This window comes from Neophocaena asiaeorientalis, unplaced genomic scaffold (genome assembly GCF_003031525.2).
Source record: "Neophocaena asiaeorientalis asiaeorientalis breed wild unplaced genomic scaffold, Neophocaena_asiaeorientalis_V1.1 scaffold78, whole genome shotgun sequence".
NCBI lineage: Eukaryota > Metazoa > Chordata > Mammalia > Artiodactyla > Phocoenidae > Neophocaena > Neophocaena asiaeorientalis.
The window spans coordinates 9,050,910-9,077,823 of NW_020175018.1; the positions used below are offsets into that span (position 1 = coordinate 9,050,910).

Genomic DNA, 26,914 nt, shown 5'->3' on the forward strand with positions numbered 1-26,914 from the left:
CCCAGTGTGCTTTAAACAGAAACAGAAGCTTGGCAGGGGAGGGAAGTGGTGTAAGCGCCTCACAGGTCAGGCCAATTCCACTCCTCACAAGGTAGTAAGCACTGACTCTCATTAACAAGTCCAGAGATTTTCAACCCAGGTCAGCAAAGGGGCTATTTCTTCAATAGTGCTTTCCCTCCTTTCCTGACCATCCATCCATTGGACATTCATTCATTCACCCATTTAGTTAGTCATGTCAAACTGATGGATGACTAAAACATGATCTCTAAACTCAAGGGGCTCCCGGTCCACTTGTGTGTGGGAGTGTGGGTAGGGGTAAATTATAATCAATAAGAAATTATAAATCAATAAATTATAATCAATAAGAAAAGGCACAGTCATATGGAGTAGAAAAGATCTCAATCTGGTGGAACATCTCCATTCACACAGAGCTTGCCCAGCTGCCTCCTCAGGATGGTCATGGCCCAGAGCTGCAGAGTCCCAAGGTTGGTGTCCTGGCTCACTCACTTACTAGCCAGGCAGCTTTAGGCAAGGCCCTTTACCTCCTCTAGCATCAGTTTCCTTCTCTGTGAGACTGGGTCTTGATCCCCACCTTCAGGATTGTTGAGAAGATTAAAAGGAGTTACGGTAGGACACGTGCTTCCTAAAGGGCCAGCCACAGGGCAGAAGCTCAGTCAGTGCCAGCCAGCCTCCCTCTGAGATTTTGGTTCTGCCAGCTCTGCCAGCTCTGGGGCTCACTCTACAAGTCCACCCAACACAGCACCACCATCCACTCTGGCCTCCACTCTGGCCCCCAAAATGGAGGGGTGAGCCCATGTACATGCCTGACACTGCTGGGGTTTTGCCCCAAATTGAAACACCCTTCCTGCTGCTAGAGATTCAGTTTCCTCATGTGTAAAAAGAGGACAAGGAAGGTGTCAACACCTTTCACCACTGCTGCAAAATGCAAACGAGAGATGAGGTGGCAGAGCACTTGGTAAGCTGTGAAGATGGCCCAGACATGGATCACCATGATTATCTCCATCCTGTAAAACCCTGCTCTTCTACGAAACCTTCCTGACTATTCCTGCTCCCACAGCAAATGGCCTTCTTTGGTTCTAAGCAAGTACAGTGGGCAACGCATACTTGGATCCTCAATTAAAACCTGATTAGTGATGTTTCTAATTGGTTCATGTGTACCTGTCACTTTTCCCTTAAAGTAACTGGTTTAGCCATACTATATTTACACACACTGCAGTAACACTCACCACTGTCATCTATAAAATATCGAGTTTGAAAACACTATATTTTTAAATACCTGATTTCATTTGATCCTCATGGAATAGGCGTTATTATTCTCATTTCACAGAAGAGAAAAATGAAGCTCTTGTTCCAGGTCCAGAGTAATAACAGAGCCAGGACTTGAGCTTTGGACTGCCACTCCCCAAAGCCTGGGCCCCTTCTCTCTGTGGAGCCCCGTCTACATTCCTGGTTTAGCAAATACTGAGGACAGTGACCAGATCACATATTTCTTTTGTAACCTCCATACATAGACTTATCATAGGCTATATATATAATAACAAAAAGACCCTAAAGGCAGGGTCTTATTATTATTATTTGTACACACTAAAATATTTCACACAACAAAATAATTGGGTTTGAATCCTGGTCCTGCTAATTATTAGCTGTGTGACTTTGGACAAGTTACTTAACCTTTCTGTGCCCAAATTTCATCATCTGTAAAGCAAAGCCACCACTTCTATAGCACAGACTTGTTGTGAAAATTAAATGATGAGTGTAGTGCGTCCAGCAGTATTTCAAAAATAGTATCCATCCAATTTGAAATGACGAAACTTGAATTTAAGAGTTTCACTTGGGGTTTAAGGGGATGTTGATTCCCTAGTCCCAAAATGGTTTGGAGTCACCCTCTCATAAAATAGGGCCTTCCTTCCTCCCCCACAACTGCCACTTGCCATCATTCATTCATCACAAGCACAGCAAACCTGGACTCCCATCTCCACCTGCCTTTTATTTGAAATGTCAACTTTTAAAGAGTGGAGAGGTTGGAAACCCAATTTAACAAGCATGCTGAAACATTGTTTATTGCCCCCATAAACATGGCTTAGTGAGAATTACGGACTTAATCAGAGTGAACTTATCTCCCAGTGAAAAGGAACACTTTAAATTTCAGAAATGGCACCTTCACTGTGAAAATCTCTTAACTTTTCAAACAAACTACAGGGGGTCTTAAACATATGGGCAGTAAAGGGGCAGCCATTACTGTGATTTGTCTTGCCCGAGAGCCAAGGAGCCCTAAAGGTCCATAACAACTTTAAGATCTAGGAAAAATATTTGGAAAATCATATTCAGGAGACATGTCTCTCAAAACACCTGAAAGGTCTGCTGAGTGGGAAGTAATATCTGTATAGTTGCTTGGGGCTGCCTAAAAGAAAGGACCCTGTGGTCATTAGAACAGGGCCTGTTTAATAAGCAGCAGCACTGGGAAAGCTCACCTCTCATCCTGTTTGTACGATTAAGCATTTAGCAATAGGCAATATTTGGGGACCAGCTTTTCAGAAGAGAGGTGCTACATAAATCCCAAAGGCTGCTAAACAGTTTGTGTGATTTTTTTTTTCTTTTTAAAAAACATGAGGATGAGGTCCTAGGAACCCCAACTTCCTAATTTGAGGGAGGCTTCATTAAGGCTGCTCTGATCCTTCCAGGAAAGGTTTTCATAAAGATGCCCCATTTTGCAGAGAATGTATCAGCCTGGCTGCCAGAGGCAGGAAAGGCAACAGATATAAAATTTTATTATTTCAATGCCCCAGTAGCAGCCAGGAGGACTTAATGAAATCGCCAAGATTTACAATCTGAAATAGCTATTGCACAGACAGATATGGTTAAGGAAGCTGTGCCTTCTGACCTTTCAACCCTTTGATCCTCACACAGCAGGTGGCCTGGAGCCCCCTCCTGGGCATCTTCCTTCTCTTCCGACACTGCTGAACCTTGATGTGCAATAAGCCTGACCCTACACAGGTGACTCTCACAGTGCTTATCACCAGCAGCTGCTGCTAATGGAATGGCCCAAATCACTTGGCCTCGAGATTCTAACTCAGAGATGAGGGGGAGAGGGATCTGCTGTGCAGTGTCCAAACGGTGCTGAAATGATGCCCAATAGTTCAGCCCCAAGTCCAGTTGTTTGGAAATGCTTAACGATGTCATTACCAAAAACTGTCCTAGAAATGGAACTCTGGTCTCCTCCGATTTATACTTTGAGTTAGAAAAAAAAATCACCTTTTAAAAATAAATCGCAAAGCTCAAAAAAAAAAAACAACCCCGAAGTCCCAAATGCATCTCTCAGAACTTCCCTAAAACCATGTGCAGCAAATTTATACCAATGAAAATCAAAACAATTTTTGGAAACCTAAAATTGACTGTTTTCAGTTCCATGAAATTTCATTTAAAAAACCCCATATGCCAAAATGTCCAAATTCTCTTATTTTTAAAAATTGGGATGACTTCCAAAATCATAGCTATCTTTTTCTTCCTTTTTTTTTCTTCTAAAGCTAAGGATGGGTAATGTGCATATGTACTTATCAAGCTTCATAATTTAACCCGTTCGGTCAGTACAAAATACTTTCAATAAAATGCTGAAGAGGCAGGATATAAATTTATTACCACTGCATCTTTTAAAACAATTGACTCCCAGGCACCAGGGTTTAACAGATATTCTGTTTGGTTAAGGACATGTCCAGGAGTCTAGGCAGCCCTAGTTTGAAGCTTTTAGTTTTTGTCAGGTATTTGGGTTTATGGAGGAAAGGATTTTAGGCAGGGCACACAAACCATTCTGTGGGATGTTGATAACGTCCAACTTAACTGCCACTGTTGATCATACTTAGGAAAAGCCCTGAGCCCATGCCTTTGTTTCTAAACAAAAATAGTACGGTGGCCCCATTCCTTACCTGCAATGGCCTGAGCTTAGGTCAAAAATGTCTGAACCCAATGGGCAAAGAAAAAACCCACTTCTTTTGTAGCCTAAATGGCATATATTTTAAATATTCAACTTTAAATTCATTTTGAAATAAGCTGAGAATCAGACAGTATGTAGAGAGAGGTTTATAGGCTCCAATTTTAGTCACATTTTTCTCTATGGATGTTTAAGTTTAGTACGGAGAGCAGTTTATGGAGAAATCAGTTTAGTAAAGGGAAAAAAAAGGAATAGTTACTATATCACAGTTTGACCACTTTGTATAAAATTATTATTAAGTGCTGTTCTTCAGAGATGCTTATTGGAAATACTTTATTAATAATAATAGCTACCATTGGGTGAGGGCCTACTAATGTGCCTGGAACTTTAGCCATATTATTTCTAATTGTCATCACTTTGAGGCAGGTGACCCCATTTTGCAGATGGAGATGTTAAGCATACACTCACAGATGCTCGGCGACTTGCCCAAGTTACAGAGGGACAGATAGTGGAGCTCGAATTCAAACTCAGGATCACTGCCTGCCTTCTCAGCCCTTGGTCCAGCCACATTTTTCCCAACAAAAGCAAAAGAAACAAAACAACAATATGCAATACCTTGTGCAGAAAATGCCAGGTTTCAGCGTGCTTACACATCGCCATGGCCCATTTAAAGGCCTTCCGAATCAATTATTTTAGGTCATTAAGAGGAAGTTTAATTTGGTTGACAAACACCCCTGCTGTGGTGACCTCACATATCAACAACAAATGTCTCATGGTCACAAACCTGTACCATGAGTCTGCTGAGCATGGTGTTAAACAAAACCACATGTGCCCTGATTCCAAGTGGGATTTGACTAGGCCAAGGGCACCGCTTTTCAATCATCATGCTGCTGGTCTCTGAGCGCCCACAATGGCCCCACCCCTAATCACTTGCAAGGAGTTTGAAAAGAAGTCACCAGTCCCATGTGGCTGTATTCAGTTGAGAATGTCTTTAAGCTAATGTTGATTTAGAAAAAGTCACTCAATAAAAACTACAAAAGGAGGCTGAAAAAAAGGGCAGGGCCAATTTTAGGTAGATGTCTCAGCTTATTTTAAAGAAAATTTACCAGTTCTACACACACATAATACTGATAATCACTTCCATTTACTTGGCGCCTACAACGTGTCAGGTACCGATTTTCTCATTTACTCCTCATTAAAAAACCCCTATGAAGTGGAGAATCTACCCAAGGAGTCTGAAGCTCAGAGACACCTTTACATCCCCATCTGCAAAACAGGAGCACCCCTCACAAAGGCGTGACAATGAAAAATTATACAGCTCAAGTGCCATGTATATTTGTAGAAGCTCATTCAATGGTTGATATTATTATTAAATATTTCCAATAGGCATCTCTTCAGAGGATAACATAATAGTAGTTTTGTACGGAGTGGTCGAACTGTGAGATTTAGTAGCCGTACTTCTCCCGCTGCTAAACTGATTTCTCCTTTAAACAAAGGAGCTTGTTTAAAGTCTCCCAGTAGCGGCGGACCTAGAATTCGAATCCAGGTCCCCACGATTCTAGAGCTCAAGAGCTCTTCCGCTCTGCTCCACAGCCTCCTGCATGCTGCTCCTTGTGTTAATCTGACAGGAATTTGGTTAGTTTAAGCTCCTCTTAGTAACAATTTAGAAACTTTGGGTCTTCTTTGAAGTCAGTTTTAACGTTGCTAAATTGACTGGCTAAGTGATGATAGGAAAATTGGAAAACAAAAGCATCAATGATGGTTTCACATTTTCTACTGGGACTCTCCCTCATAAATTACTCAATTTTTCTAATCTATAACAGAGGGCTATCTCATCTCACAAGAGAACATTTCAGTCACGACAAATTAGACTGAAAATGTACTGACTGCAAGAGATACTTAAATCAGCCAGAAGTACTTGTTCCCTTTGATAACATAAATTACTACTAGGGCTTTAAGTTGTTTCATATTAACTAATTCCAACATTAGGCTAAGTGGCATTTAAGAACCACACATTTTAAAAGCAGACGCCACAAGAGGAGGAGAGAGCTTCCAGGGGGAATCCATCAGGCGAAATCCAGAACATTCTTCAGGCCCTAAGTTGAACAGAGCTGCTGAATTTTCACTCTGAATGCACTGGATGTGACAGATTCACATGTGATGATATCGCTTGATAACAGCACGCTAAGGAAATTCCAGCAAGACCAAGCTACTGTCCAAGTACTTTTCTCTTTATATAATTAAGCAGGCGTCAGGGTTTCATTGATCTAAACTTTGTCTCTTGTTTTTACTACTCACTATGAAGAATAATGTTTGGTAGAATTTTTTAAAAAGCTCTTCACATCCATTATATCCGTTAGTTCTCACAACTCTCTGAGATGGATAATATTACCTTAATTTCACTGATTAGAGAATGGAGCCTCGGAGAGGCTAAGTAACCCAGCCCCAGTCGCAAGTGTACTCAGAGCTTTCCTCTGGAGAAATATGAGGCTGCCAGACGTGAGCCCTCCGTCCCCTCACCACAGTGCTCAGGGCATGGCCTGGAGGCCGTGCCGAGAAGGAAGAGCTCAGGCAAAGGTCCTGGGAACCTCTGCCGGGACTGCGGCAGGGTTAGGCATAACCCACACAGCCTGATCCAGGGGCTCTGGGGTCTGACAAACCCAGCACAGCGGAGGGACAGGATGCAAATTACTTTCTCTCTCTGAGCCTCAGCTTCCCCATTTGCAAATATGGATGTCTCCTCCTTGGCAGAGAGATTCTTAGGATGTGCAAAAGTGAGAACAGGTACAGCACTGGGCACTGTGTCTGGCATGGAACAAGGACACAGAAGATGGCAGTTTCTTCCCAACCTTCTCCCTTTCTTGCTAAATCTCTCCCCATGAACCTATGACTGAAACTACCAGGTGGAATTTTTCATGCAAATATCACCGTCTTACAAAGCAGGACTTTGATTACTTATCACTAACAAAGAGATCTCACATGGAGTTTCTCAATTCTCGTGAGAACACATGCACAAGTCACCACCTATACCTGCATATAATTATGGCTGAGAGTTTTGCATGAATCACAGTATTAACAAAGGCAAACTACATCTTATACTGTCTACCTGTGGAGTCCTGTGAAGAAGCAAAATGGTACAATGGTAAACAAGAAACACTCTTCTACACTGACCGTGAAACTTAAAAAAAATAAACATAAAAAAATGAACAAGGGATTAAAGACTTCCTATGCCAGAGAAAAATGAAAAGAAAAAACTAGTTATGGCATCAGTTCAGCTGACAGCAATTCAAGTTCTTTTAGAGGTAAAGGGGAAAAAAAAAAGTTATTTTTCTTTGTCTGTAAATAAGTCAATGCTGTTATTTTGTGTAAAAGCTCCACAGTTAAACCATTGCAGACACAGACAAATATGGCCTCTGGATCCCAGAGGCGGAGAGGTGCTTCAGTGTGGACAGGGATGTGTCCCTGGAGTGGTGGCTCAGCGCTGCCCCCAAGCACTTGGTGCATCTGTAAAACCAGGCTTCCATGCGCTCCAGCTGAGCCTTCCTACATAAAGGATGGTGAGGAAGAGAGGAAAGCTGTGAGCTGGGCCTGTCTCCTCATGCCCCCATCACATGTCTCTTGAAATTGCATTGGTGGGAGAGGTAGGTAGACCCCTGTGGTACCTGGGTCTCACTCCCCTGTTCCTACTGCTTGGAACTTAGCACTTAGTATATAACCTAAATTTATCCTCTCAAACTGCACTGTAAAAAGATTATCTAATTCATAAAAAGTACTTGGAAACAGAGAGGAAACAAAAATCTAGTTAAAATGGTGCTTGAAACCTCAAAGTAAGTCATCACTACAAATACCTCTGCCACAGTTTGGTAGTTTGGTAGCAAGGAAACCATTCGGAAGCTTGGGTTTGGGACGTTAACACATCTGAATTTTATGTACATGGTTGTGGTGTGTAATTTTTTTTTTTTTTGTGGTATGCGTGCCTCTCACTGCTGTGGCCTCTCCCGCTGTGGAGCACAGGCTCCGGACGCGCAGGCCCAGCGGCTATGGCTCACGGGCCCAGCTGCTCCGCGGCATGTGGGATCTTCCCGGACCGGGGCACGAACCCGTGTCCCCTGCATCGGCAGGCGGACTCCCAACCACTGCGCCACCAGGGAAGCCCCCTGTGGTGTGTAATTTTACTTAAGAATTACCTTGATCCTTACAAACAACAATTTATGAACATGGTTAAGCCGTTTCCAAGCATTTTATATGGAAGGACCGTGTTTCTAATGGCCCAGGAGGAGGAGGCCTGACCCTCCCCTATTTACACCCTTCAGTGGCTCTCCATTGCCCTGTAAAGTTGAAACTCTTTAACACGCCTTACAAGGCCCTGGATGGCCTGGCCCTTGCCTGCCTGCCTCAGTGCTCCTCTCCCCTTCAGCTCCACGTTCCTGTCAGACACTGAACTGCTCATACTTCCTGGGAAACACCATGGTCTACACTCTAAGTCTTTGTAGATGCTGTTCCCTGTCCTCCTGGTGGAACTCAAATTTATCTGCTAGGTTTCCATTTAGGCACTCCTCTCCTCTGAGAAGCAGAGCCCACAAGGCTCAGTTCACTGTCTTCCCTACCAGAGCCTATAGCCTCTCAAATTCCCTGCAATTACTTTCTCCTTGTCTGCATATGTTCTAGACAGAACTCTGAAGGCACAGATTATGTCACATTCACCATTTTATATAGAACCCCTAGTGTGATACAATGCCTGGTACACAGAAGGCTACCAAAACATTACTATAGAAGGGGATGTGTATTGTGTACCGACCACAGGCCAGACACTGGGATATGCTGGACATATACAGGACTCATTTATTTAATCTTTACCACAATCTTAAGAGATGGGGACTAACCACTCCTATAGATGAAGAAAGTAAGATACAGAGACAAAGTACCACACCTGAAATTACTACTGCAAGGGAGTGGTCAAGCAGGGAACTGGAAGTGCTTTTATCAAGTTCCTTAAAAATGCCACTCCCATCCCTGACACACTGCCCCCAGCATTGTCAACCAGAAGAAAACAGCAGGCACAAGCCAATTCTAGTGAAATTCTTTCCCTAGGGAATGAAGGTGATGAGCCCTGGAACCCAAGAGTCCCTAAAACACAATTTCAAAGGCATCAACTTAACAATGTAAACGGCTTTAAGGCCACTGAGGAAATAAAAATGGCAATGGTTGCTGACCTCTGTTGAACTCTTTATGTGCCAGGCACTGTGCTGAGTACCTGATAAGCATTATCTCACTAGATCCCTCAATGATACTATAGGGGGGAGCTATGGCCATTGCCCTTATTTTACAGGTGAGAAAACAGAGGTGCAGAGGTCCATCACCTTGCCCAAGATGAAACAAGCAGGAAATAGGGGAGCCAGAACCCAGAGCCCACATTCTAACCACCACACTTTACTGCCTCTGTATATAGGTGGAGCTTCATTTGCAGTCTAACCTGAGCCTCTGTCTGCACTGTGTCACTGCTATAACCTTTCCTTCCTCCTTCCTGACCATTCCATCACCAGGAATGATACAAAACACCTTCTGCATGCATCCCTCATGTGGCTCTGAGGTCTGTACACAAAGCATTATTTGTGAGGCTTGGAGAGGAAGGTCTTCATTTATCAAAAAGGAAAAGGAACCCATCTACCAGAACTGACCTGGCACCTGCTACCAGACGTGGCACAGAGGAGGAGCTGCAGAGCATCTCCTGAACTCAACTGAGGTGGAGGGAATGAAAGGAAACAGTCACTGTGTAATCTGGCCGCGTTTTGGTGTTTCCTAGCTGCCAGCTAACATGATCATTCTCTCCAAGAAGAAACTAGGTCTATGCCAAAACCCTTGGCTATCCTGCTAACTTACCACCAGCCTCAAATTAGTGTTTGCTTAAATGAGAGAAAGGATATAAAAAGGCAGTGGAGGTCTAAGAATGACGATCAGCTAGAAACTTGTCACTTTAGAAGGAAGGTATACTCTTTTAGGTGACTAGGTTACCACTTAACAAATAGGACAGCCTATAAGAGCTTGAAGGCTAGAATTAGATCTTCCCCCCAAATAACCTTCTTTCAAATGAGAACAGTAGGTTATAATTTATATTTCTTTTTGTGCAACAAATTTGAGTGTCATAAAAATGGTTAAAAAGTCTTCCTATGGTAGCTTTTTCTAAACTTTTATGAACATCTGCCACATTCATTTGAAGTTTAAAAAATTCTGGCACATATGCAAAGGCATAATAAGGTGCCTATAGCTTTCAAGAAAAAATAACAAGACAGTCAAAAATAAGCCTTTTGCTGAATTGCCAGTAAGAAAACTAGTGTGCGAGAGGAGATGGGCCTTCCCAATCTCCTTCCCTAAAGAGTTTTCCTTTGGCCCCAGGTATGAGCTCCACCCCCAAGCATTATAGCCCATGGTTCCTGGAAGAAATCTTAGGGAACCATCTCTCTCACTTGAAGGTCTAATAGAACCAGATAAGCCCAATCAAAAAGCATGACCGGAGGACTCCGAGTCTGAGATGAAATCCATGGGAGGAGATCAGGAGACTGTACTTCATGACTTGGTAGTTCACAGCTGCCTCACACATGCAGGAAACGCTATTTTGTTTGGAAAGTGTCTTAGCTGTCTTCAAGAGTGGGGTAACTAGTATTTTTGTTTTTCTTTTAGTGCTGACCACATAGTAGTTCAGCATGGCAAACCCTCCCTAATTTAAATCAGCAGGGCTAAGATTTATCTTGGCCAGTGCTTCCCAAACCTTCTCATTTAAAACCCTTCAAAGGCCAAGGAGAGTGGACTTGCACCCATTCACGTAAGTGCAAAACTCTGTCTCAAGTTTTAGCTTCAAAATTTATGCCTGTTGTGCACGGCATGTTTTACTACAAAAAACCCTTGTTTTAAATTACTTACAATCACATAAAAAGTAAAAAAATTTACTCCCTCCACCTTTAAGTATAATTATGGTGCTGGGTTCCCTGACAACAGCAATGCCTACTGGAGGGCTCTAAATGTGTTCCAAATTCCAGCTTTCCAAGCACTCACTCAATCCTTCTTTTCAGAACGCACCTGCTGGGTATCCTGCTAGGTGCTGAGGACACCACAGTGAATGAAGCACAGTCCTTGTTCCCAAAGAGCTCCTGCTCCTAGGGCTGAAGGAGAGGGCAGGGAAGCAAACAGCTGTCATCCTGAGCAAGAGGTACATCAAGCAAAGACAACGGCCAACGGGAGGACTTCCTCCAACAGCTGGGGAAGAGAAGGTTTAGCCATGCAGGGGCGTGGGGATGGGGGTGTTTTAGAGACCAGCCAGAGCACTGGCTAACAAGGGACAGCGAGAGGACAGGAGGCTTGACAGCAGCGGGGAGCCTGAGCAGGACTCGGGGGTAGGGCAGAGGAGGCTGGAAGGCAGGCTATTAAAGGCAGAGTGACCAGAATTTCATACTCATCTTCATACCTCCATGACCTAGCAAAACGTTCGGAAAACAAGAGGCCTTGATCCTGCTTCTCGAATGAACGAATAAGGCTTTGCAAAAATCTAAGAAAGCAAGGTAAAATGTCAACAAAGGCAGCGAGGAAGGAACAGGGCGAGAGACATGTCAGAGACTTGGTGACTATTTAGAGAGAAAGAAATGAGAAAGAGGACACTCAGCCATGCTCAGCGTGACCCACTTTGGTGCCTTTTCAGGCAGTGGTGCCACTCACGGGGACCGGGAACAGTGGAAGGGGAGTGGAGTAACTCGACGGGTGTGTGTGTACAGATAATAAGGGGTTTGGGGAAGACTAAGTTTGAGACATCGACAGTACATCTTGGTGACCTTCCACTGGCATTTGCAACTCTGGGCCTTAAGTTCATAGAGAGGCATGCCAGTGTTAGAATCACAGTTGGGAGTCACTGACATTACCGTGGTGGCAAAAGCAAAAAGCCTTATAAAAGATGGTCAGAGGGCATATGGAAAAGAAAAGCAAGCCAAGACTAGAAACCTGGACAATCCTCAAGGTAAAGGGCTGTGAAACGGAGGCTGAAAAAACCCGTGCTGGAACAGCCTGGAAGGCAGAAGAGGCAGGGAAGAGCCGTGGATGCCGATAGACCAAATGGTCTTTAGATTAGAGTTTCCAACTGTACAATTGACACGAAAGTTCTATTAGCAAGTACTCACTTTCAATTTTTCACACAGGAGCTTTGAATACACCCCCAAACTTGACAAACAAAGGTAAAACACAGAAGAAATCTCTTCAAGCTGATCTAAATACACCATCCAAGATAGTCCATAAACTGTGTACTGTATGTGCTCAGGGCTGGGTGATGACAAGGAGGAACTGTTAACAGAATGTAGGAGCCACATGGCCGTCCTGTCAAATTAGAAATTTGAGCAGATTTCTGTGGTCTATTTTGATCAAGATTCTCAATGTCAAACAAACAGGTTTTTCGATAACCAACTTGTTTCATTTTCATAAGCACAATAGCACAGTGTGCAACAGTGAAGAAGCAGGTGGTCCTCGTCGACGTGAAATGAAGGCAACAGAAGAAGAGAAGTAGCACTTCCTTTAAGACATGCAAAGCATCATCACAGACGGACATGGCTTTAGCTTTTCCCTCTGAGAGCTTATCTCCTGTGCAAAACAGGCAAGCCCCCTACCTCCTGCCCCATTTTGCTCTAGTGCAAATTTCAGCTCTCTCCTGAGGAGGGAAAAGCTTAGGGTTCATGTCTACAAACCAGTGGCACTTACAAAAGCACAGAAAAGTCCCTTAAAAGAACTGCTATCTAACCGGTACAGCCATGCAGAAAGCAATCTGGCCTTAGATTCATAGCTTTGACCAAGCATTTCTACTTTAGGGGTTCTACGCTAAGGAAGTTAAGTCAAGATGCAGATTAAGCCTTATGCATAAAGATGTTCACTGACATGCTATTTATAATAGTGAAATATTATAAACAGCTTTAAGTGTCCAACAGTAATAGGAAAATGGCTAAGTTGTGGCATATCCAAACAGTGGAAGGACCGGTAGCAAATTAAAAATTATTACTGAGAGTAGACAAAAGCATGTAGAAATCCCCATGCCATAATATTAAATGAAATAAAGACATAAAATTCTATACCATATCAGTGAAGTACATTTATACAAAACATATATTCACAGAATAAAGACAAGGGTGAAGAAAAATAAAATGCTAACAGTGGTTGAATCTGGAATAATGGTATTGTGGATAATTTTAATCTTCCTACTTATACTTCTGTATATTTTCTATACCACATTTTCTACAGAGAAAAAATGTAATATAATATTGTTGCAGTGTTTTAGAATAAACATCATTTTGAAAAGTGAATCATTTTCCTTCCCTCGTTCAAACCCTTAAAGAACCCTTTCCTCCTGCCTCTTTGAACCTCACTCCCTCACCCATGAAAATTGACAATCTCCAAACAAAGTGGAAAAACACTGGAAACAAGAGCCCAGTGGAAAGGGTCTAAGCTGAATGCTCCGCTCTGTGCACGAGGCGTTGCTCTGACACGCTCCCGTGTGTAGAGCTGTGAATCCAGAGACTGCGTCTTTTCCACTGCCACATAGCAAAACACAACCGCAAACAGAGGTATCTGGGGAGGAGAGAAGCCCACTTACCTCCATTAAACTTAAATGGATTCCTATGAGGTAGGGCATGGGAGCGCTGTGAAGAGAAACAGAGACACACAGCTGCTTTAATGTCTGTTGCTTCTGACAGAAAATTACACATGGTTCACTATTTGGAGAAAAACTGTTTTAATAAACGTATGCACAGTTACATTTCCTTTCACAACAAAAATCCTAATGTGACATTTTGTTCCCAAGCCTAGAAACTTCGGAAGAATTTCAACATGTGGGCAGCCTTAAAAGCATGGGTGGCGGGAAGAGTACTGACCCTGGCGTTAGTCCCTAAGTAGCAGCCATGCGATTGCACAGCCTCAGTTGCCGTATCTTTAAAATGGCACTTTGGAATCTAACTGGCAGCTTGCCATCAGAATGGGAAGATATATGTCGAGTGATTAGCACAGTTCCTGGTACAAATGGGAACCACTGTTGCCATGATTACAACAGAAAAAGCAGTTAACAATGTCAGATGGAGGGCATGATGTGCTTCAGAGAGGAATGATTTTTTATTTGCTGTTTCCTCCTGCCATCAAGAGATGTGATCTAACTGTTCGTTCTGATTGGACAAAGTGCATCAAAGCCAGCAAGCATCTCCACCCCAATTGCACACATGCCATCTGATGACACTGTAATTCAAAAAGCCCCTTCCAACTGCTTCATTCCCAGAGCAATGGGCTCCCTTAGTTAGTGACTGAGCAGGAGATGAGAACCCAACTCCAGGGGCTTTAAAACCTGGGCATTATGGATTGACTTCCTTTGGTTTCAGGGGCACACATATAAATTATCATTATGATGCTACTTACCAACGATAAATGGGCTGGCCATTATACAAGGAACTTGAAATTCATCTTTCCTAACCCACACAACCTCACAAGGTAGGTATTATACCCATTTTACAGAGGAGGAAATAGGCCCAGAGAGCTTAAATCACTTCTCTAATGCCATAAAACAAGCGGCAACCCTAGGATTTGACTCCAAACCTTCTTCCTCCGTGCCACACTGAGTTTGTAATATTGGACTTAAAATCCCCAGGCCCGCCTCCCACCCAGTGTTTTTCCTTCAGGTAGGGAGGTCAACGAGTAGAGAGGAAGCAAGACATTGACAATGTTTCCATCTGTCTCTCCAGCACGTGATATATCCTGAGAAAGGTACAAAAAGGTATTTTATGAGCCCAGTAGAAAGATACCTGGCTCAGACTTGAGGTGCCCAGGTACCTTTCCTCTGGGGCAGCTGGTGGCGTGGAAGCGGACCTAGGAGGGTAGCTTTCTTGGGGACAGGGTAGGGAAATGAGGAGTGGTAAGAAATGAAAAAGGAGAGGTTTGCTTTCCACTGAATGCTGAGGAGTTTAGGCTTTATCCTGAAAGCAATGGATGGGCAACGAAGGTTTTTTAAACATCATATGTGCATTTTAAAATTGCTCAAACATTTAAAAATAAGAAAGAGCACAATTCCCTCATTACCATTCAACAAATAAAATTCTTCAAGCAAAAATCCTTCCCCAGAATATAAAATGTTCTCCTTACTACAGACCTCTGCAGTAATATATCTTGGGAGCCTGTAAAACAGTCTTGAATATTAGCAGCACAGTTTGGCAACTATTCTTCTAGAAGATTTTTGTATTTGATAATAGCCAAAGAAAGAATTAGACACAAAACTGCAGTGAAAGTGGAGTTGTCTTTCCTTTCTTCTTCTTCTTCTCTCCTTTTTAAAAAAGGTATCTGCTGTGCACATTCAGCTTCCCTTCGCTTCCAGGGGCAAGGAAATGCCCTATGATATTCTTTCCCCTTAAACTGTAAACCATTAGTTTAGCTGCCAGCTACACAAATGCTCAAACTTCCCAGTGTGCCTGGCTCTGCTGTCCAAGCTTTCTCCAGTGTACACTGAAATGAATGTGTTTCTAATTAAGTAGCTTCAGGAACACGACAGCTTCAATGTCAAAAATACAAAGTCTGAACCCTGGCAGGAAGTCTTAAGACTGCAAATGCCTCATCTAGTGGAACCTTGCCTAATGTAATGAAAGGAAGCAGGAAGAGTGCAGAATTCCAGAAAAATGGCCACTTATTAATGTGTCCAGAAGTACAGCCAAACACATAGAAGGGAGAAAACTCAAATCCATAATATTTAACCAAATCTTATAAACTTTCCCAGCTCCTACCAGCACTGTCATGCAAGTGACAAATGACCCTGAGTTTTAATTAGAATTTCTGAACTGAAACTCCAACAAATGAATTAATGTATAGAAAAGGACATTCAAACAACTGTGAGAAAAAGGTAAAAATAAATACCTACAGCAAAAGCCTCTGTATAATTTAGGCTCTTATCTGAGACTATAGGCTCTTATCTGAAAAAAAAAAATTTCTAGAATTTTAAATATCTAGGTTTTAATGCCATGCCCTTTTGTCCTGCAATAAAAATCAATGAAAGAGAGTAAAAAGGAGTCTTAGAAGTGATGGCAGATGTAGAAAGGGACAAAGTGAGACTCACTCTTCAGGTACCATTAGGTAGGCTATTTTTTCTTTTATTTAAGCCCAATAATTTACCAAAGGGTAATTATGGCCTGTCATAGAAATGTAGTTTCTTAGCCAACTTAGGGCGGCAACAGCTCTGTATTTAGAAAATATTTAAAACACATTTATTCTGAAATCACAGCACACCATGTTTTGTATGAATGCAAATTTGGACAAATACCTTTTACTGTGTCATCATTTGCTTACAAAACCTCAAATGTGTCCCTGAATCTACTGCATTTTTGCTCTGCAAATACAATGATTACAAATTTCAAGTGGGGAGAGGGAGAGAGGAAAAAAAGAAACCCCAGAGACTCATTAACATCTGAATGTAGCAAATATGTAACTGGGTAATTCTACCTGCATTCTGAAAACAATTTGTATTCTCAATATACCTCAATAGTTTTTGCAGCTACTGAATCATTCTCTTTTGTTTGTTTTTTCTTGTTGTTGTAAAGAGAAATTTGGGGGGAGGGGACACTCACCCACGATCAAGTCATCTTATCACAACTACTTTTATTTTTGTATTATTCTCCTCCAATATTAACATTAATATTTAAAAATATCTTTGAAATTATAGAGTGCATATATTTTATTGTTTTCTCACTGGCTACATTAACATTTCCCATATTATACTGTAAACTTTGTGATTATTTTAAAGACTATGTAATATTCAACCAAGTATGGATGTCCCTTAATTTGCTGAACCCTACTGCTAGAGTTAGACATTAAGCCACTTCCAACTTTTCACTGTAAGCAACATCGTAATGAAAATGAACAACTTCATGTGCGTGAATTCCCAAATACAGAATTACCAAGTCAGAGGGCAGGACTGTTTTTAATATCTTTTGTTATATCTTGGCAAAGTGTCTTTTAAAAGGGCAGTACCAGCCCCAGTGGAAATCTTTCAAGATTGTTGCAAGGATTAGAGAGAACCCATGAAGTGCCTAGCACAGGAACAGCACATGGTAGGCTCAGTAAGCTATTATGTCCAAGTGGGTTCTCTTCACAGCCCTGGCGTGGCTGGTATGACTGGACCCATTCTCTTAGTGTCCAAAGAATGGTTTCTTGTTCCTTCCCTGGTTCTGAAGGATACCTGGCAAAGTGTTGGTGAGGACAGTCGAGACTCCGTGATGAGCGTGAGGTGTTTGACATGCATCACCTCTATACATGAGTTTCTGACCCCAAGCACACAACCTTGTCACTTGTCTACTTACTGAGCTCAGTAGGGTTGTTTATCACTTTCTTCAGAGGGTAACATTTAAACTTGATTTTATGTACCACCCAAAATGCAAAAACCACCAAGTAAACTATGACTCATTACTTGCTTATCACACAGAATGACAAATTTGTAAAACCACTCATCACGCTTTCTTAAAAAGAAAATATAGCAAAAAATTGGTTAAGCTAGTCCTAAAAAACTTCACATTCAGAACCTGACTCTTCTGAATCATTTTCTGATTCAGAGTCATCAATGCCCTTGTTTTATCCAAGGTATGTCAGTAACAAAACATAATACTTTATCTAGATGCTATCTTCATTTGTTAGGTCCCAGAAAGAATCTGTTTATTGCTTATCAAGAAAATATCAACTCAAATATCTGTTTCACCAATAGTAAATGAACACCATGCTTCTCTGCTCTGGTGCCTTTCACCATTCACACTGACTTTACATTTCAGTGCTGAATCTGACTGCAATTTGGAAGACATTTTAAATGGCAATTAGATACAACATGTGCAGAACCAACAGTGCACATGATTAAATTAAAGGGGTGATAATATTAACAGCTACGACCAAGTTCATGCATAGGTGGGCCATCACAACCGTGTCACAACTGCCCTATGGCTGACGGCGATTGTGGGATGCCACTGTACATCTCTGAGTAGCGGGACAGGGTGTATCTGCCCTAGGCCTTTGTTCTCTGGGAATTACGGCACTATCTGACTTCATCACTGTCATCTTGGAAGAGTAAAAGCTATTCTTTCTTCCTTCTCCCCTGAAAAGGAGAGGGGTTATATTGCTAGTGTCAAGGCAGTGACAACATAATGACCTTTACCTGAAAGGTATGTTTACTTTGAATCCTCTTAAGGGGAAAAGGAACTAATATCAATTGAGTTACTATAACCCAGGTGCTTTTGTGCATCACTCATACATAATTCTTAAGGCAACTCTGCAAGGTATCACTGCTATCCACATTTTCAGATTGGGAAACAGGCTTGCTTGGAAAGGTGAAGTAACTTGCCCCAGGGTCACAAAGCTAGAGTGAAGCTGTAATTCAAAGTCAGGGCTGTTGGACTGAAAGCCTATACTGTCCCACAGCACATACTCAGAACTTAAGCCAAAAGAAAAGGCGTGCTGGAAAACCAAGGGGGCTATTCACCCAATCCTCTCACCAACTCCAGACCTGCAATGCAGAGCACTGCTCTTATAGGTAAGTCCTACAGCATGAGCTCATTCCTAGCAATGGACAGGCATGAATATGGATACTGCAGACTTATTAATGATCCTATAGTCCCCGTTCATTATTACTGCACTTTCTCAATTTGTTAATTCCTTTCCCCCAGATAACTAGAGCCCTTTTAATTATGTTCCCCTGAGGTGAGCGGCTACTAATTGGAAAAGAGTCAGGTGAAATAAAGGAACACTGGCTGCTCAAATATATAAAAGGCAGCTTCCCAAGACAAAGAGGGAGAGGAGGGGAGGGGAGGTGAGATGAGATGTGAAGAGAGGTAGGAGGGCCCCCACCCCCCCCCTCCCCAGGAGCAACACCTCTTTGACCTTGGTAAGGATACAGCGTAGAGCTACCCAGGGCTTTGGAAGGTCTACTCTTTTTCTTTTCCCATATTAAAGCATAGTGAGCATTACGGTGTACACATCACAGCACCCATCTCGCCTCTCAGAGGCACTCAACCTTTTTAGCCAAATACCCAGATCTGCAAAGGGAGCCCACAAGTCTTTCCTCAGCTCACTGTCTTTAAAGGAAAGGAAAACTCTTGGTCTTACTCATTTGAGCTTTCCTTCCTTCCTTCCTTCCTTCCTTATCCCTCCCTCCTCTCTCCCTCCCTCCCTCCCCTCCTTCTTTTTTGAAAAGAAACAAACGTGTAAACACAGTTTGTCTTACAGTTTAAAATTCTGCTCTGAAATAACAAAGCCTGGCATTGCTAGAGAGGTTAAAGGACAACAGAACGGGGGAAAGAAAGCGAACAAAGACCATACAACACACCTTGCTGGAGAACACAGATAATCCTAGTCTTCATCTTCCTGAAAGTGGCCAGACAGATGGGCCGCAGGCTAATGCGATGGCCAGTGTCGCACAGGGAGCCAGGAAGAGCCAGTGCCGTTCATGGTGCACTTGCCATAGCCAGCACTAGGCTAAGGGCTTGACAGGCACTTTCTCACTGGACCCTCAGGACAACGGTATGAGGTAGGTACCAGCACCGCCCCCCATACAGATGAGGAAACGAGGGCTGGGAAGCTAAACAACTCACTGAGGTCACACAGCAGCCCTGAGGCTAGAACCCAAGTCTGTCACACTGAGAGAGAGCAAGCTCACTGCTTCCCAGGAGCCCAGCACGTGCCCGGCTGTGGAAGAAAAGTGGAAGGAGGTTCGGAGGTTTGCTCTAACCTGCTCCCTGGGGACCCGCCAGCGGCTGTGCCAAGTCCCGGGCCCCTCCACGTTCTGTCCGAGACTCCGGCCAGCCCCTCACCACAGGAACCCCAACTTGCCTCTGAGCTGAGCCACGAGTGTCCCCGTGGGCCCCAGTCCCCGCCTCCTCTAAGTCCTACTGAACCTGTGCTGTCCGCCAAGCACCACTTCTCAGATCACGCCGGGCTTGCTAACACCTCCCTATTCAGAGGCTTTTGTCTGGGTTGCCCATTTGGCATAAAGCACACGCTAATTTGTATGGTTATTCCAGACTGTCAGTCACAGGAGAACCAAACTTTGTTTCTGATTCCCTAGAGTCCATGGCGGGGCTGTGTGCAGAGCAGGAGAATAAAGAGGCGGGTATGTGCCGATTGCTCACCAAATACCAAGGGCTGTGTGGGAGCCCTTATCTCATTTAATCCTCAAATAATACAATTTATACCATCCATTTTATAGATTAAAAAAGGGATTCTCAGAAATTTGCCCATGGTCACAGTTAATGGTGATTCCAGCCCATATCCTCCTACTTCAAGAGTCTCTTATACTACTGTTGCTTTACAATAACTTTTTTTTAACCGTTATGTTACACTTAAAAAAAAATGGGTATTTGATAATTACAGCTGAAAAATAAAATAGCAAGTGGACATTTTGTAGCCAGAATAGAACTACATTTGCCAACTAGCTTAAATGAATTGACACCCTTTCTTGTTCTAAATAGAATTTACGGCAGTTTATAGAAATATGTTCAATACAGCAGCAAAAATAGGAAAAAAAAAATAGGGGCAAAGGGAAAAAGCATAAGCCGGAGTGAGTGAGCACTTCTATGTGTGCCATGAGGTGCTGCACACCTGCTGGGGCGGCCACAGGTTTGGCTCTGAGTCCTCCAGCTGCCAACCCAAAGAGGGAAACAGGGTTGTAATGTGATTCACGGTGTCCATAGAGAAAAATAAACTAGTCTCTCAGGAGCTTCCATTTTAAAAAGGCAAGCGGGGAGGGGAAAGAGAGAAAACGAACAACTTATGGTGCATTTACTATGTGCTCAGTGTTTTCCGTGTGCTGGTCAGTCAGTCAGTAAATATTACTATATGTTGGGCACCACCTTGGGCTGAGGATAGAGGAGAGAAAAAAATAGTTCTGATCCCTACCTATTTGGAGCTTAACAATTAATAGCAGACAGCCAATAAGCATATTCTTGTATGTGTGTAGGCTGCCGTGAGGAGACTTACAAAGTGCTGTGGGGCGGACCTAAGATGACCTCATCTCGTTCCCACAGCAATCTTGAAAGGCTGATCTCCGTAATTCACAGAGGAACCCATGGCTCCAAGAGGTTAAGTGACTTGACAAAGGTCACAGCTGGTGAGAGGCAGAAAATATGACTTGAAAGGTAGAAGGGGTGCGAATGCCATTAGTTAATCGAGGTTTTCTTAGAGGAAAAAGTATTTAACTTCTTGCCTGGTTTCCAACCGGCCCTCCCTGATTTATGAGCAATAGCAGAGGAGGAGGATCCCTACGTATGAGGACAGGAGCAACCCCAGATAAGGAGAGGCGGCACAGACTGCCTCATTTCCATCCGTGGTTTCGGCAGCCAGAGCATGGGGCTCACAGCAGTGGAGGAGCTGGGCGCGCTGGTCACTGGAAATGGCCTGCTAATGCGAGACACGTGTGTATCTGAGCTGAGGGTGAAAGTGGGGAGTGGGGGACGATGCCCTCCTAAGTGTGGCCCTGTGGCTTCCTGGGGTAACCTTGGGGGTTGGGAAAGCGCTCCAAGCCACCAAACCCAACCGAAACAAACACAAAAGTTATAAAGATAACGCCTGGATGAAAACCCAGAGAGGTCAACATCAAAGCCTAGAGTAGTCCGCCCTTTTATGCCTCCTCAGTCCACCGGAAGGAGACAGACTTGGAAAACATCAGGAAGGGCTCCATGGCTAAGACCACTGCAGCAGGAGAAGTTAATCACAGAGGAAAGGTCAGGAGACAGGGCTCTCTATCGCCCCAGAGAGTTCAGTGAGAACCGTTAACAGCCAGAGCCAGGTCGCAAAAGGAAGTCTCAGGTTTGAGCCACCAGCAACCCATGAGACCCTCGTAGAAATCCAGGAAAGAATGATGTACAGAAGAAATAAGAAGAGAAAAAGAGGTTTATGGATAAATAAACCAAGAGAAAGTAACCCCCCAAAAGAGTGTAAACGTTGAAAACCCAAGTGGTAACAAGGGGGAAAAAAATCTCTTCTTGTTTTTCCAGGACTAAGATACGTCACATGCCAAGGTGCGCAGCGTCCAATTACCTTCTTAGCCTAGTCTCTCATTCTTTCAAATATTCACAGGGAAGACAAACCCACATTTGTTGAGAGATAACCCTGAGCCTAGCACTACGCTGGTGCTTCATGGATTCTCACTGTGGGAGAGGTAGCGACACGACCGCAAATCCCTGCCGCAAGGTAATCTCCTCCACAGCTGAAGCTTCTCTGAGGATGACATTACATGGTCTGTGGCTCCCGCTCTACTGGTGACCATGAACATGTGTAGAATGTCTTTGCTGCAGAGACCACTACACTATCTCTTAGAAGTTCCAGAGTTTTCTAAGTGTTGGATTCAAGGCAGGCTCCAGGTCAGGGAGGAGTGAGGAATTACATACAGGATGTATCACAAGAAATGGAAAACCAGGCCAAGGCTTGGTCATACAAGAACAGATAAGAGCCAGCTATGTCCCATGGAGGCCAGGCAGAAACTGGGGCAAGGGAGGCAGGCTGCTGCCCCTTACCACATCAGGCAGCAGAAAGGGGACTGGCAGGGTGGGACTGGCAGGGTGGGTCCAGACACTCAGATGTAGATGCTGCGGCAAAGGATGTGAAGGACCATGGGGCGGCGGGCTGCAGTCAGGAGAGCACCCGGAAGGGTGGGTGGGCAAGCCAACAACCACCATCCCCGACTGCGGAAGGGTCACTTCCATGGTAAAGGGACACTATGTCTTCTCTAACCCTGCAAGCCTCAGCACCCTCACAGGAATGTCAACGCTGAGGCCGAATGAGCATCGTCACACACTGTACTCCTAGCATCTGTGCCAGCAGGGGCACCTTGGAGGGATCAGATTAAGGGTCTGATGCCAACCATCTACACAGACTACTCATTTTTATAGAACATTTGCTTTTTGCTATATATACTTCTGAAAGGTTAAAAAGTATTATTTTAACTAATAAGGGTGGATTACTTTACTAACAACGATAAAAATTAGGTATTAAAAACCTAATGGATCTGGAATTAGTGGTGATGGCTGCACAACCTTGTGAATACACTAAAAACCACTGAAATGTACACTTTTAAAAGGATGAATTTTATGGTATATGAATTACATTTCAGTTTTTTTTTTTTCCCGGTACGTGGGCCTCTCACTGTTGTGGCCTCTCCCGTTGTGGAGCACAGGCTCCAGACACGCAGGCTCAGCGGCCATGGCTCACGGGCCCAGCCGCTCCACGGCATGTGGGATCTTCCCAGACCGGGGCACGAACCCGTGTCCCCTGCATCGGCAGGCGGACTCTCAACCACTGCGCCACCAGGGAAGCCCTACATTTCAATCTTTAAAAATCAAATGGAGAACTTGAAAAGGCAGTTTTCCTATAGAACCTATATAGTATAGATATAGATTCCTACAGAATCCACAGCGTAGATAATGCAAAGAGCCATCTCTTCTCTCTCCCATTTTTCCACCAGAGAGACAGTTTACTCAGAAATTGTCCAAAGCTTCCTCCAAAGGCTCCTGGCATTTTCAGTTTTAGGTGCTGCTGAAGAAAATGAAGGTGCATCTCAATATAGGGCTCAGTGACTGTCATCACCTAACAACTTCCTTTTAGGTGCCTACTTGATGCCAGGCTCTTTACGGAGAACTATATTTTTACCTATATTCTGTGGATGAGGAAAGAGAGACTGTGTGATTCACCCAAAGACATAAATTCAGTAGGACCAGAGCCAGGATTTGGACCCAGAGCTTTGACTTCCAAGCCCGAATTATTTTCTACTCCTTACCCTCTCTGCTCAAATCTCAAGATCAAGTTCAGCCAAATCTTACTAAGGGATTTACCCAGGAATCTATAATTTCACTTTGTTCAACCAGCACACATTGTGCACTTTCTAACCATCAGGCCCAGCACAGACCCACCTTACCTCCTCCTTCTGTTTCAAACTGAAATCCTGGTCCTTATCCCCTCCTGCCTTCCCAGATGAGTTCCTGTTGCAGTGGTTGTACCCCCAGAGCAATGGACCTATCATGGCCCCTTGATGCCTCTTAGCTTAAAAAAAAAAAAAAACCTCCCAACTCTTGCCTGGACACCTGAGTTCTTTTGTGAAGCAGTGCTTCCTCAGATCCAGAACCATCTATAAGTTCCTATTTCCCTATGTCCAATGCCAGGGACATAAAAGGCACTCATAAATACTTGCTGCAAAATGGAAACGACACAGTTTTTACTTATGTGTTAGAATTCAATCTTGAACAAAACTTGCACAGCCCAGAGTTTGATAAATAGAAAAGAATTTCGGTCATACCTGTCTACCTAATCCACTTCCACCCTACCTGGGTCTTGTGAACTTGAATTGGATTGTTGGTTTATTTTTATATATACACATATACAAACACATACACGTTAATATATATTGACTACAAATACATACACATAGTCAGTAATAACAAAAATAGTACCTACTATTTATGGAACACCTGCTTTTTATCAGTAGCTTATTACTATTCACATTCAACAGAAGAGAAAACAGGCTCAGGGGTGTTCAGAGACCTCAAAACTAGTAAATGGGGAAGCCAGAACCGAAGCCGGGTTTTCCTGTTTCTACCACACCACACTTTGTTGATTTCTATCACTGCCACCAAGAATATCAACAATCCTACTTACTTTAGCATCAATCTATTCCCTGCGCAAAATTTCATGGCATCAGTGAAGACAGAGATTAGAATGGACCCAGCTCTGATCATCCAGCTGTCACTTCACAGCTGTGTCTGGACTGATGCCCCATCACCCACATGGACTACGCACCCTGTGAAAAGGCATATTAAGACTGTTTGCTAAAAATCCTAGGTGGAATACATGATGCAGCCTGTGGGGGTTGATTCAGAACGCCACATACAGCACAGATAAAGAGGCTAGAACTAGTACGTCTTACAGAGAATCTTCCACTCTGGGTGGAAGAATGGACTCCAGAGGCACCTAGAAATGTCAGAAAATATGAGGTGTTTTACAAAGTCGAATACAAAATCCAAACCTTAATTGTACACACTTGATTTAACTTTTCGGTTCAACCATGCCCTCAGAGAACATCAGGAGTTCGCTACTAACTTGGCTCTTGGCCTGGCTGCCTTTTTTGGGGTAAAATATGAACCTGTCCTGATCTGCTTTGGAAATATTTTATCACATACTTGAAAATATGTTAACAGGTGTCCAGAATAACCCAAATGTACAATTCAATTTGGGAACTGATTTGTGGTCCTCATTTAGGACTACTTCTGAAGGAGCAGGGAGAAAAAAGTATTTACATGGGAAATACCATATGGCTTCTACTGGGACCTTTTATTAGCAACATTTAATTAGCATAGCACAGCATAGTGCCTGGTACATATTAAGTGCTCTATAAATATTTGTTGAACGAATGAATAATGAATGATAACGTAAGTCCGCAATTATTAGCAAGTCATCAAAAAGCCTATGTAAAGGATTTTTTTCACAAAATCTTGGTGATAGGTACAACTTATTCCATAACTCTTTAAAGGATATTACTAAGGAACACTTTAACATGAGATGGCCTTGGATTTCAAGCAGAGGCTCTACCATTTCTTAGTTGTGTCATGGTGGGTAAGTCACTAAACCCCTCTGAGCTTCAATTTTCTAACCTATACAATGGAGCTAGTATTTACCTTACAGTTTGATTTTAAAGATTTGCAATCATGTTTATAAAGAGCTTGACTTGCACGCTGTACTCGATAGATGGTGATTATTATTATGAAAGGGAACACTGATTTTCATCAGCAAGTTAATCCTTTTGTCCCAGAAATGGGAAAGCTCTTCCAACACTGGCCAAGGTCAGGGCTGCCATCAGCCAAGGTAGGGAACATTCTCATTTTCACTTTCAAAATCAAGAGAACGGCACAGATCTAAGTAGAAAGGAACCAGCAGCACATGTTTTTAAATATTCATAAGGGCTGGAAATGTCTTACTCCTTTCGTTTTCTCTGCCATCTGCTTTTGTTTCTTTTCTTTTCATTCTTATGCCACAGCTGCAAATGAAAACAACCATACAATAACCCAAGTTAAATAAAAAAAAAATCAAAATAAAAACAATCTGATGGGTAAAAAGAGAAGATGAATTATAAAGTTTTCCCTTGAGTTCACAAGGCAGCAGAAGCAAGAAGAACGTTTGATGTGAGTTAGACCTTCTGGAAACCAAAATCCATGCCCCATGTTTATAATAACCATAGTAAGAGCAACCACCATTTATTAAATGGCCCCTATGTGCCACTTGATGATCAGTATCTCTAATTCCTAAAGCCACTCTTCAAAGTAGGTAAAGCGAACCCATTTCACAGAAAACGAAATGGCAGATCAGAGAGGTAAAACAGACTTTTAATGGTTACACAGCTAGTAAGAGAAGAAACAGATTTGAACTTCGGTGTGTCTGAATACAAAGCCCAGGCACTTTCTTGACCACCCTCTCCAAAAATGGGAAGGAACATGAAAAAAAATTAATTTGGGAAATATTTAGGGCAGACTATTTGTATTTAATGGATTTATTCAGATAGTTAAAATCTGTGATTATAGCTCTAATTAAAGTTAACTTAAATAATTGGTTGTTGTATTTGTGAATGTGCAATTAGTCTTCCACATAATTGCAGGGTTTCAGCATCATACTTTCTATTTATTCACTGCATCCCAGAGCTTTGCTACACTGACTTCTGTTCTACCAAAGGCCGCATTACAGCTCTCGGGGTCTCTGGGTCCAAGGACCACGACCTACGATACCAATAGTAGGGTCTAGGCTCAGCCCCATTTAGCATGTCTTTGTCCAAAAGTCAATGAACACCTCATCTTCAATTGCAATGTAAAAAGCTCTTACGACCTACACTGTTGTCCTGAAAACTCCTAGCACCATGTACCTGAAGAAAAACTGGCAGCAGTGGTCTTCATGTGTTAATTACAC

General features: G+C 43.0%; 1 protein-coding gene across 1 annotated transcript in view; it reads right to left on the reverse strand.

The window, feature by feature from the left end:
- DENND1A (DENN domain containing 1A) overlaps positions 1-26,914 on the reverse strand; it is a 489,835-nt gene that overhangs the window by 195,239 nt on the left and 267,682 nt on the right. The window contains 1 exon segment of the mRNA XM_024762246.1: positions 13,566-13,611. Within this exon segment, the coding sequence (XP_024618014.1) occupies positions 13,566-13,611 (46 nt within the window).